The sequence below is a fragment of the Gopherus flavomarginatus genome, chromosome 1 (assembly GCF_025201925.1).
Source record: "Gopherus flavomarginatus isolate rGopFla2 chromosome 1, rGopFla2.mat.asm, whole genome shotgun sequence".
NCBI classification, from domain to species: domain Eukaryota; kingdom Metazoa; phylum Chordata; order Testudines; family Testudinidae; genus Gopherus; species Gopherus flavomarginatus.
Genome location: NC_066617.1, coordinates 259737337 through 259751272, shown reverse-complemented (window position 1 = coordinate 259751272; position 13936 = coordinate 259737337). Strand labels below are relative to the sequence as shown.

Here is a 13936-nt window from a genome sequence, read left to right as displayed (position 1 = left end):
AGTGTTTGTTTGCATGCTTTAAATAATTCGGTAGCATTCTGAACAGGTTCTAACAACTCTTTCTTCTAGGAATCACTGGAAAAGAAGGCCGTCAAGCTGCAAGAAATAGTGACTATGCAATACCTAAATTTAAACATTTGAAAAAAATGTTGCTTGTTCATGGGCATTTTTATTATGTTAGAATATCAGAGCTTGTGCAATACTTCTTTTATAAGGTAGGATAGCATCATGTAATCTGCGACTATGCATATAGTATTAACTAACTATATATAATAGGTATCCTCAACTGTAGAAAATGCTGTTGATTCCTAGGCTATGTCCATACTACCCGCCGTATCGGCGGGTTAAATTCGATTGCTCGGGGATCGATATATCGCGTCTAATCTAGACGCGATATATCGATCCCCAAGCGCGCTTATATCGATTCCAGAACTCCATCAACCCCAACGGAGTTCCGGAATCGACAGGGAGAGCCGCGAAGATCGATCCCGCGCGGTGTGGACGGGTGAGTAATCCGATCTTAGATATTCGACTTCAGCTACGTTATTCACGTAGCTGAAGTTGCGTATCTAAGATCGATTTCCCCCCTGTAGTGTGGACCAGCCCCTAGATACAAATCCCCAGGTGGGTTTGCTCATTGTACTCCTGAGGGAATTCTGTGCCACTGCACATGCGCAGAATTTATGTCCCCCGCATATTTCTTTGCTTCCCAGCAGAAAAATGACTTTCTGATGGGGAAGCAAAAGGAAGCCACATGCGGTCGTGCGACCCTCCCCAACGGTGTTTCTGGTGCCCAGGGCAGCCAGCAGAGAGGTAAATCATTGTGGGGCAAGAGGCGGGACTGGGGAAGACCCAATGAGTGGCTCCTACCCTGCACTGGACTCAGATGCTAGTCCCGGCTGGGCTGGGGAGAACAGGACTTCCTCTTCCCCTGCATGGCATCCGGGGCCGGGTCAGACCAATTCACAGATTTCTCTCCTGGCTGCAGGAAGTGCTGCAAACTCCTCCTCCTCCCACCACCACCCCACTTCCTGCACCCATCACTTCTAAGCTGCAAGGGGAGGGATCTCTGTACAGGGAGCTGCTCCCCCATCCACCCAACCCCCATGTGTCCAGACCCTCCTACTGAGCCTTCACACACTCAGAACCCCCACTGATGAGCCCCACTCCCCCTGCACCTAGACCACCCTGATGAGCCACCTGGATCTTCACCCCACTAAGCCCCAACCAGTTGTACCTGGATCCTCACCTAACTGAGCCCCACTCCACCAGCATTTGTACCCTCACACCCAGATGACACCCTGCCCCACTGAGTCCAAACCACCTTCACCTGGACCCCCTGCAGAGTCCCATTACCATTGTACCCATATCCCCCCCCCCCAACAAGCCCCTGTGCATCCAGATCTCCCCCCCTCGCCCCCCGCAGCCAAATCCCCCACTGAGCCACCCGCACACAGAATCCTCTCAACCCATACCTGGATTCCCCCACATTAAGCCCCTCCACCCTTGGATCCTGCCTTGCTGATCCTGCCTGCCCACCCACACCTGGTGTACCTGGCATGGGGGGCAGGGCCCTAGGATGTTTCTGGGGCAGGCTGTGTCAGGATTGGTTGCAACCTCACCACTGAGTCTGTGTCCCAGGCAGGGGAGGCTGCAGAGTGATTTACCACGTAAGTGCAGCCAGTGGTCTGTGCACCCCAATGCCATGCTGGAGCATCCACGTTTATTTGTCAAATAAAATTCACAAAACTTTGCAGAATTTTAATTGTTTTGACACAGAAATTTTAATTTTTTGGTGCAGAATGCTCTCAGGAGTATCATTGTCACCAAACTCTGAGGCAGGACAGCTTTTATTTGTATGCAGTATGTGATCGTTAATATGGTTACAAATAAATTTTTCATTTTGTCTTTAATCTTTATTCCTTTATGTATTCCAGCAGCTCCCTCCTCCCCTGCCCCCCACACACCCAAGTTCTAGGCTCCATCTACAGTGCCTTTTAAATCAGGTCTGAGGAACAGTGGTTTAAAAGTTAACATAATTGTAACTTAAATCCGTTTCTAAGTTCGGTTGACCAATGTGGATGGAGAAACCCATTTTACTATTTATGTTCAAACTGACTGGCCACAGTATATCAGAAACTAGTTTACCTGAATCCCATTGTTGATATGACCTACTTTCCTCTTCTGTGCCTACTCACTCCTGGGTAGCATCTCATTTCTCTCCAACTTGACAGAGTAGATATAATTTTTATTTCAAAATTGTGTTCATCTGTGCTAATGTAAAATGAGAATGTGAATGCCCTATTTCTATAAATCTATCACAGCCTTTTCTGTATTCTGTGTACAGTACAATTAGTATTATACGATATTATAATATACATGGTTATAATAATGCGTGATACATGTTACTGATTGTGCATCACTTGATAACTCTTACTTTGTCTTCCAGAATGTCTGCTTCATTTTTCCTCAGTTTTTATACCAGTTCTTCTGTGGGTTTTCACAACAGGTTAGTCAGGCATTTTAATTTTTCTGCTTATTGTAAAACCTTCTCTTCGGCCTTTTTTAACTAAAAGCATTGGGATGCTGTATAATCTTACTGGACCCAGTAGGCTGAAAAAGCGATTAGTTTAGCTTACAGCTCTCTCTAAAGAAGGCTATTACCTTTGGTTAGTGTGGCTTTCAAAAGCTCTCATAACTGTTACTGAAATGAATTTGATGAATTATCAGAAAAGCCACATTATTTTCTGAGTCAGAGACTTAATGGAAAAGACAAAACAGAGAGTTAGCTGTGGAAAGCAAAATCTCCATGGAAAACATGCAGTTCAATCTTTCCATTGATTTTTTGCTCACAGAGCATAGTTAGAAGAAAATCTAAAAGGTATGGGTATGAACAAGCAGTTTGTCTTTTGAGGCAGGGGTCAAAGTGCAGAAAGCAGCTGGCCTGATTTGGGGCTTTCTCAGGTTGAGCATGCAGATGCCCATACCATGGAAACAGGGGCAGCTGTAGGCATTTTGCCATCCCAAGCATGGCAGCCTGCCTGCCACCCTCACGGCGACCGGCAGAGCACCCCCAGGGGCTTGCCGCCCCAAGCACGTGCTTGGCGTGCTGGTGCCTGGAGCCGCCCCTGCATGGAGATCAGGGATGGGAGAAGGGAAAATAAACATACTCCAAAAGAAAAAAGGAAAGACATTCTTAAGGGACGGCCAGATCCTCTTTCTTTTATGTTCTTGTTTCTTTGCTTTTCCTCAGCTGTTCTCAGCTATCTAAGTTGTATGGAAGGCTCTTTGTCACTCCTCCATGAAGTGAGGGAGATGAAACAAATTCAGGAACTTGGGGGAAAAGGGGACTGACTGCACCTTTTCCAAAGATTTTCACAGTAAAGCTCCAATGAGTTTAAAAAATTGAGTGTGAAACTATTTTCAATTTTAGGGATGTGCTGAAACCTAGCATTTTGTGAAGCACTCTCTGGCTAATACTAGATGTTAAAGCATGTGTTGATGACCTTTGGCTGCAAAATTTGCCACTCTTTTTCATGAAAAATAACACTACTTTAAAAAAAAGAAAAAAGAGAGAAGTCTTTGTAGTAAGGATTTTCATTACACGTGTTTCAGGGCATAGGCTGATCATGAGGCAGGGTCTGGAAAAAACCCTCACTTTATAGGGGTAAGGAATAGGTTTGTTAATGATGATACATATTATGTACCTAGAATAAGACTCGGAACAGGGAGAAGGGGAGAAAAAATTGGTTTATGCCCAGTCCCTTGTGCTGTCAATTTGCTGATTTGATCCCCCTATTCAAGCTGTTCTCTATAGCTGCTTTAGCTTAAACATACTAGGTATAGCCCCACAAGTGACCACTATGTCATCTGAGGATTACTGGACTGTAGCAACACTCTAGCCATTACACTTGAACTCTGCCCTATACTGGGTGGGTGAGAAGAGGGTGGAGTGGAGCTGGCTATACCTGACATAGATTTCCCCCAGCAGGGGAATCAGTTGCCCAGCTAGGGCAGCTTTACAGCCCCTTTGCACAGCTGAAACATTGTGAGGGGTGACGGACTGTTGTCAAGTCAAATTTTGATTGACTTGTTTACCCAGAGGAACCTGGGTGAAAACTTATCCTATCTCAAAAACAGTCATTCAAGGATGCTGTGTGGAATTTGTCTTCGTTTTAAGGAATGTGCTTTTGTGTCTCTAAACAAGACGACATTCTCCCGTTAAATCAACATAGTATGGTGTATTGTGTTTGAAAATATAACTGGTTAATATAACTCTTTTTTTCCATCTTCAGCCTTTATATGATACTGCGTATCTAACACTATACAATATCAGCTTCACATCTCTTCCTATCCTCTTGTACAGTTTAATGGAACAACATGTCAGTACAGAGATGCTCAAGAGAGAACCTTCACTGTACAGGTAAAGATAATCATTTAGCCCAAAATGTTTGGCTATCCATTTGTAAACAGTCTTTTTTGGAATGTTCCTCTAAAATACTATTAGTGATTCATTACTTCCATTGTGCACGATATAAGAAGTGCAACATCCTTTAGCAATTAGATGCACTGCACCTGAGATGGTACTTCTGGAAATAGTTTGGAAATGACCAGATGTATATAGCATACTATGGCTGTCGATTTAATTGCAGTTAACTCATGCAATTATCTCAAAAATTAGTCATGATTGATCGCAGTTTTAGTTGCACAGTTAAACAGAATACCAATTAAAATTTATTAAATATTCTAGATATTTTCTACCTTTTCAAATATATTGATTTCAGTTACAACACAAAGTAGACACTGCTCACTTTATATTATTTTTTATTACAAATATTTGCACTGTAAAAATGATAAACAAAAGAAACAGTATTTTTCAATTCACCTCATATAATACTGTAGTGCAATCTCTTTATTGTGAAAGTGCAACTTACAAGTGTAGATTTTTTTTTTTGTTACGTAACTGCACTCAAAAACAAAACTGTAAAACTTTAGTGCATACAAGTCCACTCGGTCCTACTTCTCATTCAGCCAATCGCTAAGACAAACAAGTTTGTTTACATTTATGGGAGATAATGCTGCCCACTTCTTATTTATAATGTCACCAGAAAGTGAGAACGGGTGTTCACATAGCACTTTTATAGCCAGGATTGCAAGATATGTACGTGCCAGATATGCTAAACATTCATATGCCCCCTTGTGCTTCGGCCACCATTCCAGAGGACATGCTTCCATGCTGATGATGCTCATTAAAGAAATGCATTAATTAAATTTGGGACTGAACTCCTTGGGGGAGAATTGTATGTCTCCTATTCTGTTTTACCCGCATTCTGCCACATATTTCATGTTATAGTAGTCTTGGATGATGACTCAGCACATGTTCATTTTAAGAACACTTTCACTGCAGATTTTACAAAATGCAGAGAAGGTACCAATGTGAGATTTCTAAAAATAACTACAGAACTTGACACAAGGTTTAAGAATCTGAAGTGCTTTCCAAAATCTGAGAGGGATGAGATGTGGAGCATGCTTTCAGAAGTCTTAAAAGAGCAGCACTCTAATGCGGAAACTACAGAACCTGAACCACTAAAAAAGAAAACCAGACTTTTGCGGGTGGCATTTGACTCTGATGATGAAAATGAACATGTGTTGGTCCACACTATTTTGGATTGTTATCGAGCAGAACCCGTCGTCAGCATGGACGCATGTCCTCTGGAATGGTGGTTGAAGCATGAAGGGAATCTTTAGCGCATCTGGCACGTAAATACCTTGCAACTCCAGCTACAACAGTGCCATGTTAACACCTGTTCTCACTTTCAGACAACATTGTGAATAAGAAGTGGGCAGCATTATCTCCTGCAAATGTAAACAAACTTGTTTGAGCGATTGAACAAGAAGTAGGACTGAGTGGACTTGTAGGCTCTAAAGTTTTACCTTGTTTTATTTTTGAAAGCAGTTATTTTTTGTACATAATTCTACATTTGTAAGTTCAGTTGTCATGATAAAGAGATTGCACTACAGTACTTATATTAGGTGAATTTAAAAATACCATTTTTTGGTTTTTGTACAGTGCAAATGTTTTTAATAAAAACAAATATAAAGTGAGCACTGTACACTTTGTATTCTATGTTATAATTGAAATCAATATATTTGAAAATGTGGAAAACATCCAAAAATATTTAAATAAATGGTATTCTATTATTGTTTAACACTGTGATTATGATGAATATTTTTAATCACGTGACAGTCTATATATATATTTTTTCAATAGCTGTATAAACTCTATAGATCATGTACAATCTTAGACAAAAGTTCAGACTTATAATAGAAAATTATTGCCTTACAGAGTGAAAAAATATATTCATTTAGTATTGTTTAATGCCTCCATCTGTGGAGGACAGCAGATTTCTAGAAACAAAACACACTATATATCTATGTATAATATTTTCTTTCGAGGGGAAAGAGAGACTGAAGGCTACAGTTTCTCCCTCCTTTTTCCTTAAATCTTTTCTTTGCTGGATCTAATTCCATCAGAATTCCTTGTTTCTTGCAGAGGTGAGTGATGTTGGTATAGTCAAAGGTATCTTTTATGCAGCAACATGCTTTTCAAAATAGACACCATATGAAGAAGTTTCTTTGAAGCCCCATAAGCATATTGTTGCTGCTTGTTAATACCTCAAGTCTGCTTGCAATCTGCCATAGTGTTTCCCTGAAACATCCATCAGTTTTGCATGCCCCAAGATCCTTTTGCACGGGAAACCAAAATAGTCAATGGCAAAATGTTGACTAGCTTGCAGAACAATAATGCTAAAGCTATTTTAGATTACTCTTTGCTGCCAGTTGGATGACTGTCTCTGCCAATAAACTGCATTTGGCAGTCCACATTAGGATGAGTGCCTGGTTTGGATTGCTGTAGCTGCAAAACCAGTGCCTTATTTTTAGAGTAATCATAGATGCCCAAGCATAAACTTGAAAAGTGTGATATGACTCCAGGTATTTATTTCACAGTTGGGTGAACTCTTAGATCCTAAGGGCAATATTACATACTGCTATTGAAAACTCATTTTTATTACACCTTACAATTTAAAAAAATATATTTTAAAAATGCTCATTTTGGAGAGTGACATTTTTGTTTGGCTTTTGAGAGCATAGCATATTTAATGCCCACTGATCTTCTAAACTTATTTTGTGAGTCAATAGCACAAAATTATTGTAGGCCACATGAGACATGATGCTATTTTAGCCATTTATACTGATGGATTCTTTTGAACAAATTGCTGTTAAACGAATGGGGTAATTTACTCACAATGAACAATAATTTAAGACAAGTCCTGAGCCCAGTTTTTTTTAAAAGGTATTTGTGTGAAAATATTGATTGATATCATCAATGTTGGAAAGGAAGACCGTGTACAAGTGCTTTTGTTTCCAAATACTGTTTACATCTTTATAATTCACATTTTTCATTTCAGTTTTGCTCTGACCCATTTTATGATAGGCCATGTCCCAATTTTCCATGTATGAGAATTAAACCAGTACCATTCAGATTCATATGTACTGTGGAAAATTTACAATAGCCAGACACTTTTGTCCAGCAAACAGTCAATCACATTTTCTAAAGGAAAGCATTTTAGTAATACTCTTTATGTTAATATACTCTTTGATTCTGGTAAGCGTGACTCCACCTATGTTGTTAACATTCCATATCGTAGTAATAAGTTTGTCTTGTGCTCTTTTTGTTTACAAAGAGCACCATCTGGAAAAGAAAGCAAAGTCTCCAGAGACCTCTAGTGTTTCAATTTATTACATATCTTTTAGGTCCCTTCCTTGAAGAGATTGAAATCTAACTTGGACTGGTACAGTACAAATACAGAATTTACCATCAGAGTGGGAACTGGTAGAATTATAGTCAATGAGTAGTGGAGAAGGCTAGATAAAAGTTGTAGATCTTATGGAAAGACATGAATGTGGATCTGGTAGACACTTGTCACCTGGGAAATGTTTAATTGTTCCAAATACAATATTTTAAATATTTCTTCTCACAGAATAATTTGTTGAGTTCATATTTCTTGGATCTTTTTAGCATGCCAGTCTGAGTGCATATGTCTTGTTTTATTCAGGGATATTGCCAAGAATGCTCTTCTGCGCTGGCGTGTATTTATTTATTGGACGTTCTTGGGACTGTTTGATGCTGTGGTGTTTTTTTTTGGTGCCTATTTCTTGTTTGACAACACAACTGTGACCAGCAATGGACAGGTTGGTATTTAGTTTGATCAAAGTTAGACTTGGGAAATGAAGAAATTGTAACTTTTAAAATCCCACATGTTCAATTATCATTTACAGAGGCGTAATTCATTAAAAGTAACCAACTATTGTCATAAAGGCTTCCTGCAGAGAGAACTGTTTTATGGGTGGCAGTGAGATAGTAGTGATATGTAACACTGTGTTTAACAGAAACAGAATTATTTAGCTAAAATACCATGTATCAGTAATCAGCATGTGGCTGCATACTACTTTGATGTCGGGGTGTGGGGAAGGGAGTTTATAACCTGAACTCCAAATATCCGGTAAGAGTTTACATTACAACTTTGCTATTTCATAATTAACACCTACGGCATCAATATATTGATAATTTGACTCATTTAATTCATTTGTGCATATTTTAAGAAGATAGTCACTTGGATAGCCTTGTGATGGGCACCATGCAAGAGCCTAAATAGAACAGACTAGAATTAAATGTTTAACATTCATAAATTTTACATCATTTAAGACATTCTGTTTCTACTTATGGTACAGTGACATGAATATAAATTTTTAAGGGCCTTTTGCATTTTAGTTATTTACACATTAACATTTGTTGGTCTATTTTATTTGTCTTGCTTTTTTTTTCTTTTTTGCTACTTGCTTCTCTTCCTAACTTCAGCTAATGACAACTAACACTCATATGGTAAGACTATTGTGGTTTTGTCATGATGTGCATTTCCTCTTTCCCTGTTCTTGAACTAAAGGACAGTTAAAATATTTCCTACAAATATTTTCATGACTTCTGTCCTTTTATAGAAATATTAGCAGTTGCTGCCTTTTTAGTTTCTTTAAAAATTGTTACAGCCAGGAAGTTGTATTAGAAAGACCATAATTTTTTGACAATATTAATGTTCTGCTTTCCTTTGCATTTTGTTGTGTTTTCATCAGTGCTTCCCACTCATTTCTTTTGTCTTATTGAAAATCTCTACTCTAGGCGATTTATAATATCTGACATTTCCACAACTTTAGAAAAGATTCACTGAATTACTGTGAGAATACAACAGTGTAATTTTTATACCCAATTTTAAGTTAAACATATCTGTCCAGAAATGTCAGATGTAATTCTATGTTTACTAGAGAAGTAATATTTGAGTAGAATGTATATTATGACATCATGGAATGTAATAGACTAAACCACTGTGTGAGAAAAGGCAGAAATCTTCTTTTTAAGTTTGCCTGTACATTGAAAGAATTACCTTTGGGCAGTGCAGTATGCTACAGTAGTTCTGTTTCTCCTGTAATTATGTTTTCAATCAATCTGATATTGAAAACTCTACATAGTTTCAATTTTTGGTAATCATAAAATTGTCTCTTTCACAGCTGTGGGAGTCGCATAGCCCCTTGTTGTTGCCAGATGCATTGATTCAGAGTCCATCTTTAATCTTTTAGTTGAGTCTTCTTGTGCAGATCAACCAGATTGTTTTTAACCATGTTCCCAAATCATATTAAAGCCTCATCCCAAAATGTTCAAAGTTGGGTGCTTAAGGTTAGGTACCTATATTAATGTTTTTAGGTACCTAAATAAGTAGCCTAATGACAGAGGTGCTGAGTATCCTGAGTTCCATTTGAAGTCAAAATGTAAGGGAAGTTCAGCACCTTTTGAAACTCTGACCTTTTATTTCAGTGTTCAGCATGGATTTTGGGTTCCTGAAAATATTGGCTGTCAGGGATAAGTTATCACCTGAAACGTGGACACCAGCATCAACTCTAAACAATGACTGAGTATCCAGTATGTGCTAAGTGCCTCACAAAAGAAAGCTTTGAATGGCTTACAATATCTATTCAGTATCTCACAACAAGTCAGAGTCAAAAACAAGTGAAGGGGTGAGGAGAAACAAGTGTGACAGTCTCATGAAGCTACACTAGAAGATCCACCTTAGGTTCCAAGTTGTTAAAACGGACAACTTCTAGGATATTGCATCAAGAGGGTATTCTTTTTTTTTTTTTTCAGCTTTTCACCTCAAACCTCTGCTGCTGCCAAGGCTATTAAAAGTGCGAGGCAAGCTAATGTCCTTTACTGTAGTGAAAAGCTCCAGTGTGACAGGCCAGAGTATGACATGACATTCAGCTTAAAAATAAATCAGAAACCCAAAGCATCTAACTTTATTTAGAAATCTTATTGAAGGTCCACTACAATCTCTAAAGTGATATACTATTGGAATTTTGGGTGATCTTTATCAACCATCGTCTTTCATTTCTCTTGGCCAGCAGACCACAAAATGGCTGGCCCAGAGCAATTGCCTGACAAGCAAAATTCAGGTGTCCAAGTTCTGTCAATAATAATAGTAGTCAATTTACTACAGCAGTTCCTAGATGTCCCAACTGCATTATGGACCTCATTGTGTTAGGTACTGTACAAACACAGAGTAGGGATGTTCCCCAAAGAGTTTGCAATCTAAATAGAGAAGGCCAAGAGTAAGGAAAGGAATGCAACATACAAGCAGAGTGATCACAGGTGGTAAATGTCATAACTTTCACAGTGTGTTTTGTGTGTGCTTGATTTGGTGTTTTGTTGTAGGATTTTTTTTAAATTGTATTATTGGGGTCGGAAAAGTGGGGAAAAAGGCAGGAGGGAGGCTGGGTTAATAGGAGCCACGGTGTGGGAAAGCCAAAAGAAGGGAATAGGGACATTGAAAAAAAAGAGGAGAAGAAGAGATGGGAGAGGTACGAGGGAAAGTTAGAGAGGATCATGGAGGACAGGGACAATGAGGTCAGAGGCAGAATGAAAGTGAGGGCCAAGAGGGTAGGAGCATATCATAGCAAATCAGCAAACAAAACACAATACTCAGAATTTCAGGTAAAATGTTCACCATCTGGGTTTGCTTTTACTGGGAATCTGGACTTGCCATCCCATAAAGTCTTCTAATTACTTGAAGATCTAATTGCTGGAAGAAAGTCAGCATGTGTTGGCATGACCCCCAAGTCCTGGGTTTCAGAGTCCAGCCTAGCCTCTCTAATCAAGAAGTGAACTGAATTTTTCGGAAGTGGCACACACAATAGTACACAGCCATAACTATGACTATATCAAAATCAAGTTGATCACCAAAAGAAAACCTCAGTAAATCAAAATCCTTCAGGTTGTACAGGTAAGAGGATTAAATGCATAAGTTCTGACTAGTGAATGAAAAGTTTCTCACAGGTTTATATAAAGAAATTAGGTGACTGTGAAAGTCCTGGTTATAGAGGAACAATCACTTTAATATTTCAAGTATCAGAGGGTAGCCGTGTTAGTCTGGATCTGTAAAAGCAGCAAAGAATCCTGTGGCACCTTATAGACTAACAGACGTTTTGGAGCATGAGCTTTCGTGGGTGAATACCCACTTCCTCAGATGCATGTAATGGAAATATCCAGGGGCAGGTATATATATGTGTGCTAGCAAGCAAGCTAGAGATAACGAGGTCAGTTCAATCAGGGAGGATGAGGCCATGTTCTAGCAGTTGAGGTGTGAAAACCAAGAGAGGAGAAACTGGTTCTGTAATTGGCAAGCCATTCACAGTCTTTGTTCAATCCTGAGCTGCTGGTGTCAAATTTGCAGATGAACTGAAGCTCAGCAGTTTCTCTTTGAAGTCTTAAGGTGGCCATCCTGCAGCAAAAAAACTTCAGGACCAGACTTCAAAGAGAAACTGCTGAGCTTCAGTTCATCTGCAAATTTGACACCATCAGCTCAGGATTGAACAAAGACTGTGAATGGCTTGCCAATTACAGAACCAGTTTCTCCTCTCTTGGTTTTCACACCTCAACTGCTAGAACAGGGCCTCATCCTCCCTGATTGAACTGACCTCGTTATCTCTAGCTTGCTTGCTAGCACACACATATATACCTGCCCCTGGATATTTCCATTACATGCATCTGAGGAAGTGGGTATTCACCCACGAAAGCTCATGCTCCAAAACGTCTGTTAGTCTATAAGGTGCCACAGGATTCTTTGCTGCTTTTAATATTTCAATCATTCATTAGTTTAATGTTTCTTGCGCACAGATAAATTTGCATGAACTGTTGAAATGTATTGAATGTAAAAATACCAAGAAGTTAAAAATACAGAAGCAGGTGATCTTCATTTCAATGGAATTAACTTAAGCTAAATGAGAAATCAACACTGTGGGATAATATATGGTTGAAGGTATCCTTTGTAACTGAGATTCAGAATTTGATATTGGTATGATGAAGTTTGAGTCCTGGTCTATGTAAAATGAGTTGACGGTGTCTGTCTACTTTCTCATGGAGAGGTGTCCACATCACAGAAACTACTAGCACAGTTGGCACTGAGGCACCCTTGCTGGAAGCTTCAGTGGAGGCACAAAGGATCACTATGTGAAAAAGCGAAGCTGTCATCCCTGGAGGTGACACCATGTGTTGTCAACCCTTCAGATCAGTACTAAGTCAAATTGAGTGAGCTTTCACAGCTTCATATGTTCTATTGTTTATGCAACAACAATCTCTAAGGATAGTAATTTACACTTTTCATCAACACTAATAATAATTTCTGCAGAGAGCCTACCAGTCTGGAGTAAATGTGGTGAACGTCAAGGCCTGGGCAACTCCATACCTTTTTCTTCAACATGTAGTTGAGGAGATCCACTAGATCAAAGTATGGCTGGGAGGAAAGACTCTTTCTACCTGACTCTGTGCTCCTGCTAGTCTCTGCTCTGGTGCCTCTCATGTGTAACAGGTTACCTGCCTGATATCTGCTCAGGAAGTTGCCCAGAATCTTGTGTTGTCTCTCTTCCCATTTGGTTTAGGATGAAAATCCAATGAAGTATAAGGGGCTGGCCAGGCCAGGCCTGTTCCAGTCACTGTAACACTCCATGCACAGTTTCAGTCCTCCAGTTATCACTAAAGCTGTAGGAGTACTACTGCAATAGTTCTTGTCTAATTGTGAACTAAAGGTGACGGGCTGGTGGGTGGCATGTTGCTGGTAGAGAGGACTTTGCCGGGCACCAAAAGCCTAGCAACCAACTCAGGAGGAGAGCTACAAACAAACAATGTAGCGAGATGCAGCCCAGATTCCAAACTGGTGGTTTCTTTCACAGGAAATCAATTTAAAAGACGCACCAAAATCTCTGTTAAACAAAATAGAAAACCTGGGATATTTTATCATAATACATGTTGTTCAGTCTATTAAGGTACATTATTTCAAGATTTATTTACCATAACTATAATTTCTGATAGTAGCTCAGATACCATGGTGAGGGACGATCTTATGAAAACCTAGAGATAAATAACTGAGTAGTGAATATGCATAATACTATGGATTTGACAGAATATTATTAATAATCATATTATGTTACAGTAATATGTAGAGGCCCAACTGAGATTGGGGTTTCGTAGTACTAGATAAAACACTTACTTATAAATTCTGCAAGGTAGAGACTTTCTAATACAAAAGGTCTTTTATTTCTCTTGGTGTAAAAGCCAAACTTATTTTGGTTGGTTGGTGTTGGTGTTGGTTTGGTTTTAAAGCTCTATGTTAAAGTTGGTATCTGAAATAAATGATTTATAGTATGTCTGAAGTTTACTTAAGTAACACCTAATCTCTATTACAAATACTAGTAATTGGAAAATATACATGCCAATTCTGTGTCTTGTTTTAATAAGGTAGAAGTCATATTTATCAATTGCAATACAATTCTATCC

General features: G+C 39.2%; 1 protein-coding gene across 4 annotated transcripts in view; it reads left to right on the top strand.

Annotated features, from left to right (window-relative positions):
• Positions 1-13936, top strand: part of ATP11A (ATPase phospholipid transporting 11A) — a 267235-nt gene that overhangs the window by 237507 nt on the left and 15792 nt on the right. For all 4 annotated transcript variants that reach the window (XM_050947517.1, XM_050947527.1, XM_050947547.1 and 1 more), the window contains exons 22-25: positions 70-215; positions 2450-2509; positions 4296-4423; positions 8118-8253. In XM_050947517.1, coding sequence (XP_050803474.1) covers positions 70-215; positions 2450-2509; positions 4296-4423; positions 8118-8253 — 470 coding nt within the window. The remainder of the gene's footprint in view (positions 1-69; positions 216-2449; positions 2510-4295; positions 4424-8117; positions 8254-13936) is intronic.